Source organism: Nicotiana sylvestris, chromosome 9 (genome assembly GCF_000393655.2).
Source record: "Nicotiana sylvestris chromosome 9, ASM39365v2, whole genome shotgun sequence".
NCBI classification, from domain to species: Eukaryota; Viridiplantae; Streptophyta; class Magnoliopsida; order Solanales; family Solanaceae; genus Nicotiana; species Nicotiana sylvestris.
Genome location: NC_091065.1, coordinates 156,882,617 through 156,890,893, shown reverse-complemented (window position 1 = coordinate 156,890,893; position 8,277 = coordinate 156,882,617). Strand labels below are relative to the sequence as shown.

The window sequence follows — 8,277 nt, the reverse complement described above, 5'->3', positions numbered from 1 at the left end:
ACAGCTCAGGACTCAAGCTACCGGCAAGGCCCTGCCTCGAGTCCTCCAAACTAGCCCAACATCAACACACAAAAATCATATCTCGCCCCTTGATCAGGGAATCACAAGCCATCGATGCACATCTGATACTGGGCGCTCATGCGCGCATATGAATGCGTGGAAGGAATTTCAAGAGTTACATTTCAAGCTGAATCAATATCGCACGATAAGAATTCAAGAATGTGAATTTTTTCCTAAAGGTTCTACAGCCTCCCGAGGATAAGTACAGACGTCTTCGTACCGATCCGCGAGACTTTACTAAACCTGCTCATGACTCGTGAGACCTATGTAACCTAGACTCTAATACCAACTTGTCACGACCCAAAAACTGACCCGGTCATGATGGTGCCTATCGTGAAACTAAGCCAGCTGACACAATTCCCGAATCAACCATTATTCAATAAAAGTTATTTTTTATACCATTTATTAATTAATAATCTCATGATGTAAGTCTAAATGAATAGTGCAGAATAAATACACAAGTTTGAAATCAGGTTGTCACTAGTCATGAGCATCTACTACAATTGTCTAACAACATCAAAACCAATATGGTCAGGAAAATTACAAGAATACATTAAGGAAGAATAAGGAGGGAGAAAAGCAGGGTTGCGACCGCCAGGCAGCTACCTTGCTAACTCCGATGAATCTGTCACCGAGCTTAGAAATACCTGAATCTGCACACAAGGTGCAAGGAGTAATATGAATACGCCAACTCAGTAAGTAATAAAAGTAAATGAAGATTAAGCAGTAAGAAATCACGTAAACCATGTCATAGCACCACAGTAGTTACAGTATGTTCCCAAGAGAGGATACCATTCAAATCATTTCGCTAAATTTCCAACTTCAGTAAAATCCTTTAGAAAATATCTTTCTAACCTTTTCAATAGGGGTTTAATGAAATATATAGTGAAAGTTATGAAAATCATAATCGGCCCCTCGGGCAAAACATAGTTCGTATACAGCCCCTCGGCAAACAAAAATTCATAGCCATTTCATAACATAAAAATCTTAGAGAAAGTAACAAAGCCAAATCAGTGACTAAGTTCCGAACGCCTCGTAAAAACTTCAGTTTAAATGAAAGTTGTTTAAAGTATTTGTTTAACATTTTCAATAGAGGCTCGGTCTAAAGATGAATGAAAGCAGTAATTTAATCAACATATTCAATAGAAACTCACTTTAAGGAGGACTGAAAATAGTAAGTTCATAAACAGGCCCCTCAGACAAGCCTCTCAGTCATTCATGACTCAACTTTTATCGATCAGCTCCCACTCAGCACCCACGCTCAATAGGTACCATATAATAACCACTGCGGCACGCATCCCGATCCATATATCGCTGCGGCGTGCAGTCCGATCCATATATATAGTCGGTTGCGTTCACTGGGGTGTGCAAACTCCGGAGGGGCTCCTACAGCCCAAACGCTATATCGCTGCAGCGTGCATCCCAATCCATATATCGCTGCGGCATGCAGCCCGATCCATATACATATAAATATATATATTGCTATGGTGTGCAGCCCGATCCATAAATATATAATCCTCACAACTAAGGCCTCGGCCTCTCTCAGTCATTAACCTCACAATCAGACCCTCCGTCTATCTCAGTCATCAACCTCACAATCAGGCCTTCGACCTCTCTCAGCCATCAACCTCACAAGCCACTCGGACTAACAGTAAAACAGGGCATTAAGCTCATAATATCATTTATAGCGTCAAAATTGAGTAAATAATGCTGGCTTAGGAAATCACTAAAATACAGCATGACTGAGTACAATTATTAAGTTAAAACAGTGAGGAAAAGTACTAAAAGACACATAAAGTCCAAAAACAGTTAGCACAGGGCTCAAATATGGCATTCCGCCCAAAACATAATAATTATTTTCAAAACACAATGATATCAAATAGTTTTCAATCAAATACGCAACTTAACAGTCGTATGGGACGGACCAAGTCACAATACCCAACGGTGCACGGCCCCACGCTCGTCATCTAGCGTGTGCGTCACCTCAAAGTAGCACAACAATGTGAAATCCGGGGATTCATACTCTCAGGACAACATTTACAATTATTACTTACCTCTATCCGGTCCAAACGCTAGCCCGCGATGCCTTTGCCCCTCGAATGGCCTCCAGATGCTCCAAATCTAACCAAAATCAGATTCATACCATCAAATATGCTAATGGAACAAAGCCCAATCGAAAATAACCAATTTACATCAAAAATCCCGAAATTGACCAAACCCGACCCCCGAGCCCCTCTCGTCGGAATCCGATAAAAATCACATCAATAGAATCCTTATCCTAACACGAGTTTATATATACCAAAATCATCAAAGTCCGACATCAGTTGCCCATTCAAATCCCCAAAAGAATTCTCAAATTTTCCTTCCATTTTCCCCCAATTTTCACTCTAATTTCTCAAATTAAATGATGAAATTCAAGACTAAATCATGGAATTAGACCAAATATGAGTGAATAATACTTACCCCAATTGCTCCACTGAAAATCTCCTCCAATTTCACCTTCTCCCGAGCTCTCCAATGATTTTTGTGATATAGGACTTAAACCCTCGATTCTAAAATATAAACTGACTACCCAGGTATTTCTTCATCGCGAACGCAGCAGCACTCTCGCGTTCGCAATGCACCAAGCTTCACTGACCAAAATTCCCTTCTTCGCGAGCGCGAAGACCAAACAGCCGACCATACGCGAACGTGGAACGCTCCTCGCGGACGCGTAGCTTTAACTCAGGAACCTTCGCGAACGCGGGAATTTCATCGCGAACGCGAAGAACAAACCAGATGCCCCTCTCAACAACCCTTAGCAAACGCGAGGTCCTCTCGCGAACGTGAAGAACAAAGCTCTGCAACAGAACAGAAGAAAAATCTGCAACTCTCAAAAACCAAGAAATGGTCTATTAATCACCCGAAACTTACCCGAGGCCCTCGGGACCTCAACCAAACATGCCAACATATCCCATAACATCATTCAAACTTGTTTCAACCTTCGGGACACTCAAAACAACATCAAAACATAAAATCATCATCGGATTCAAGCCTATGAATTCCAAAAACTCCCAAATTCCGAATTCGATCAAAAGGTCTATCAAACCTTGTCAGAATGACCTGAACTTTTGCACACACATCACAAATGACACATTTTCTCTACTCCGATTTTCGGAATTCCATTCCGTATATCAAAATTTTCACTACCAACCAGAAAATGCCAAATTTTCAATTTCGCCATTTCCAGCCTAAACTTTCCACGGACCTCCAAAATACATTCTGATCATGCTCCTAAGCCCCAAATCATCTAACGGAGCTAACCAAATCATAAAAATTTCAATCCGGGATCATATACTAACAAGTCAAAACTTGGTCAAACCTTTCAAATTTTAAGCTTCAAACTGAGAACTGTTCTTCCAATTTCATTCCGATTACCCTGAAAACCAAACCGACGATTTACATAAATCATAATATATTACACGAGGCCAGTCATGTTCGAAAACTGGCGAGCGAAATGAAATTACTCAAAACGACTGGTTGGGTCGTTACACTACCAGCTGTTGCTTCATTTACGTGAGGAAGGACAAATTAGAGTTAGCACTTCAAGACTCAAATGGACATGCATATGTTCTCAAAAACTAGGGAGTATTATTTATTATAGCCCACTAATTAGTATCATAAACGGATCTAACAATTTAACTTAATGAGTTTTAACATTTAAGGTTCTTAGAATGAATTAATTTTACTTAAATTGTGAGTCCATATGTAATATTTGCTGAATGCTTTTTGGGTTTTTTTATCAAAATCTATACTTTGCGTCGAAAATATTGGGTTCAGATGAACTTAATACCAAAATACTAGAACTGCCCCTGCCCACTATCCGTATATCATTCTTTTTTTAATCCAAACGACATGATCCTAGAAGAAATAATGCAGAAATAGAGTATTAAATACTAATGTTTGGTACCTGTGTCTTTTAAGTATGACGTTGTTAGGGAAATTAACAGAAGCAAATTAAACCATGGATTACCTAGCCATTGTTGGAGGATTAGTACTTGCCTGGACTTTGGTCCGAGTCCTCTGTTTGGTAAAAGACATTAGAGACAGAGGACGTAATAACAAGAAACTTCCACCAGGTCCAATCCCTTTACCCTTCATAGGAAATCTCCATAACTTAATTGGTGCACAACCCCACAAGTCTCTTGCAAGTCTTTGCCAAAAATATGGTCCAATATTTAGTCTGAGACTGGGGAAGACAACTACAGTGGTAATATCTTCAGCAGCTGGGGCTAAAGAAGTTCTCCAAAAGCAAGATTTAGCATTTTCAAGATCAGTCCCAGATTCAATGCATGCCCACAACCATCACCAATCTTCTGTCATTTGGCTATCGATGGATAATCGATGGAGATGCCTCAGGAAAATCTTGAATACATACATCTTCGCAGGTAAAGGAGACAATAAGCAAGTTGGGTCAAACTTGAGCGGGTTTAAATAAGTCAACTCAATAAAAGAGTCTTGATGCTCAAAGTTTGTTCGAATTAAAATTGGTTGGGTGAAAATGATTCAAATAACAGGCCATAATTTAATTCGCCCAACATAAGCAGACCTCCATTCCTTTTTATTTTTCTTTTTGAACCAAAAAATTTGTGAAAAGTAATACTCGCTCCTTTTAAATTTATGTGAACTCATTTGACTTGGCATGAAGTTTAAGAAAAGAGAGAACATTTTTAATTTTGTAGTGTAAAATAAAGCACATATATTTTGTGGGATCATAAATTATTGTATAAATATAAATTATTTCCAAATAGGGAAATGAGTCATTCTTTTTGGCACGAACTAAAAAGAAAATATGTTCATATAAATTGAAAGATAGTATAATTTTGCTAACTTATTCGTTTAAGTTCTTCAAAATTTACATAGTATTCAATATCAAATTTTGATTTTGTAATGTTTGGGTCACATTTTGACCAGTCGGTTGCAGTATTTTGATTACCCAATAATTTGATGGATCATATCAAGTATAACCTATTGGGTCAAGTCCACAAAAGGGTCATACCTAAACCCGTTTAAAATTGGATAGGTTTAGTGGATTACGGAAAATTGGGTTAGTTATGCCACCTTTATACTCAGGAAACAGGCTTGACGCAAACCAGCATCTGAGGTCTAGGAAGATCAAAGAGCTTATTTCTTATTGCCATCAGCAAAGCCAAACAAGGGAGGGAGTGGATATTGGCCAAGCTACTTTCTACACATCATTGAGTTTACTTTCCAATACCATTTTCTCCAGGGATTTTGCAGACCCCTGTGCGAATTCAGGTGACTCCTTATAGTATAGTCATATATTTGTAATATAGAACTTCTCGTACTTTTATTTTTAGGCATAATACATAAACAGGCCCTTAAACTTGGCCTTAACTGGCAAATATGCCCTCAAATTTTGATTGTGCACAAGTAGGCACCTCAACTTGTATGAAGTTGAATATGTAAACACAAGTACTCGCATGACTATATGTTCATTTTATAAGTTGGAATATTCAACTAACAAAGTAGAGACAAGTTGAGGTGCCTACTTGTGCACACCCAAAATTGGAGGGCATACTTGCCAGCTGAGGCCAAGTTCAATGGCTTGTTTACGTATTATGCCTTCATTTTTATTTTATATAACATTGGTTTGAGATGAGTGTAAATAAACCGACATGGTCAATGATGATTAATTCGTATATCCTACCCCAACATACTTGGATTGAGACATAAAAACTATTATCTATTGATGTTATTATATATGAATTCAGGTAAAGAATTCAGGGAATTGGTCTGCAAATTTATGGAGGAGTTTGGTAAGGCCAACATAGTGGATTTCATTCCTATGCTAGAAAAGATTGATCCTCAAGGTATTAGGCGACGCATTACTGTTCACGCTGGGAAGTTGCTTAAGCTTTTTGAGGGGTTGATCGATGAACGTGTGGAGCAGAGGAAGTTGCAAACCAATACTAGTAGAAACGACGTTCTTGATGTCCTGCTCAATGTTAGCCAAGAAGATCCTGAGGCAATTGGAAAAAATGACATTGAACATATGTTCCTGGTATGTTTTATACTGCTTCTTTCTTTTCATTCTTTTAATATATAGTTTACCAAATGCTACTCTGTTTGGCTTCACTAGGTTTCATTTGATCTTTCTTTGGCGTACATATGTGTTTTACTTCTAATATTCTAGTTGCATTATTAAATTTGTCCTATATATTTTTTGGAAACGCAAGAAAAAATTAAACACAGAGGTACACCGTGGCAAATCAATCATGGGTCTCGGGTTTGTTACTATTACATTTATGTTTCTTACTAGGTTTATTACCATTATATCTATGTTTCCTACTTGGTTTATTACTATCACATCTATGTTTCCTACTTGGTTTGTTCTCGTTAAATCTATGTTTTCTACTTGGTTCATTACTGTTACACATTTGTCTTCTACCCAGATTGTTGTTGTTACACTTGTATATGCTACCTTGTTTGTTACTGTCACATAAATATCTTTGCCTTGTTAGTTATGATTACCTTGTTAGGGTTGTTGGTTTGTTTGTTTCTGTTTTCGTATTGATTGATATAGTTAGATTGGGTTGCACGCTCTAATAGTATTATATTTGGATTGATAGAATATATATTCGCGGTCGAATCATATGTGCAAAAAAACAAATGTAGCTAGAGTTATATATACATTATAGATAGATCACAAACTATTTACAGCTTATTGTACATTATTTGCTTCCTTAGAATAGGCTAATTTATATCTTTCAAAGGAAAGAGCACCATCGCTTTGCATTAACAAGGATATATATCACAGAGCAACAAATTTCCTAGTTTCTCAATTGCAGCATTTGTAATACAGGACCTTTTCGTTGCGGGGACTGAAACAACGTCAAATACAGTGGAATGGGCAATGGCAGAGGTCATGAAAAATCCAGACATAATGAAGAAGGCCCAAAAAGAGCTCGCAGAAGTTATTGGCAAAGGCAAAGTAATAGAAGAACAAGATATTTCTCTACTTCCTTATTTGCAGTGCATTGTGAAAGAAACCATGCGATTACACCCACCAGGCCCCTTGTTCTTGCGCCAGGCCCAAAAAGATGTTGAGGTGTGTGGCTACTTTGTCCCAAAGGGGTCTCTAGTGTTAATTCATGTTTGGTTAATGGGTCGCGATCCAACTATTTGGGATGACCCTTTGGTATTTAAGCCCGAGAGATTTTGGGGTTCGGAGTTTGAGGTTCGAGGTCAAGCTTTTGAGTTAATTCCATTTGGTGGTGGCCGGAGAATATGCCCCGGTTTACCTTTGGCAATGAGGACTGTTCCAGTTGTATTGGGTTCCTTGTTGAATTCATTTGAGTGGAAAGTTGAAGGGGAGATAGCACCAAAAGACTTGGATATGGAAGAGAAGTTTGGCCTTACACTAGCCAAATCGTTGCCTCTGCGAGCTGTACCAATTCCACTTTAAAGTAATTGCACTACTGTTGGGCACATGTAAAATATATATAGAAAAGCTATTCCAACTTTCACAAAAATGGCATTTATTGTTTTTTTTTATTTCTCGCTCGGTATCCGATACTCACATTAGGACCCGACTAATTCGGATTCGCGACGGAAAGTCCCACATTGGGGGTAAAGCGCTCCCTAACAAAAAATACTAGTTACATTTATTGTTAATGTAACCAGTATATATAATAGTAATTTGTAGCCACAAAAAATCTAATAGTCTCAAGACTCTCAACTAATTCTTATCACGGACAAGGGCTAAAAATAGCCCTCTACTATGAAAAAAGGATTAAATATACTCTCCGTTATACTATTCGTTCACCATTAACACCGACGTTATAATATTGGTACAAAAATACCCCTCCGCCGTTAGAGCCTTCCACCATGGCAACATCATCCTACATGGCCTGACAATTACGCTGAGGTGGACGCCATGTGGCACCCCAAACCCAGTTTACTCCGTCCTCCACTTCTCTATTGAATCGTGATCGATTCCATTTTTCTTCTCACCGTTTGCACAAAGGCCCCCATGATTGAATTCCTTCTTGGAATAATCATATAAGATGTAATTTTCTATCAAGATCATATCAGATTTCATGTTTGCAACTTCGCTTTTTTGCAACCACCATTCCTTACTCTTTGCTACCAGAATCTGTAATGTCTTTTGGCTGCAAAATTTTGTATGTCTTTTGCAAAACCAAAGATGTTTTT

At 38.3% G+C, this 8,277-nt stretch overlaps 1 protein-coding gene and 1 long non-coding RNA gene across 2 annotated transcripts; one reads left to right on the top strand and one right to left on the bottom strand.

The window, feature by feature from the left end:
- Positions 1-516: 516 nt before the first annotated feature.
- LOC138876936 (uncharacterized) lies at positions 517-4,154 on the bottom strand. The gene is made up of 4 exons (XR_011402254.1): positions 4,073-4,154; positions 2,524-3,478; positions 2,115-2,181; positions 517-713 (listed from the first exon to the last, which is right to left on the bottom strand). It is a non-coding gene; the product is annotated as an uncharacterized lncRNA (long non-coding RNA).
- On the top strand, positions 3,904-7,617 carry LOC104224425 (geraniol 8-hydroxylase-like). Its single transcript, XM_009776074.2, has 4 exons — positions 3,904-4,487; positions 5,173-5,358; positions 5,835-6,124; positions 6,926-7,617. Exons 1-4 carry the CDS (start codon positions 4,064-4,066, stop codon positions 7,526-7,528), a joined length of 1,503 nt encoding a protein of 500 aa, XP_009774376.1. The 5' UTR covers positions 3,904-4,063; the 3' UTR covers positions 7,529-7,617.
- Positions 7,618-8,277: the final 660 nt, after the last annotated feature.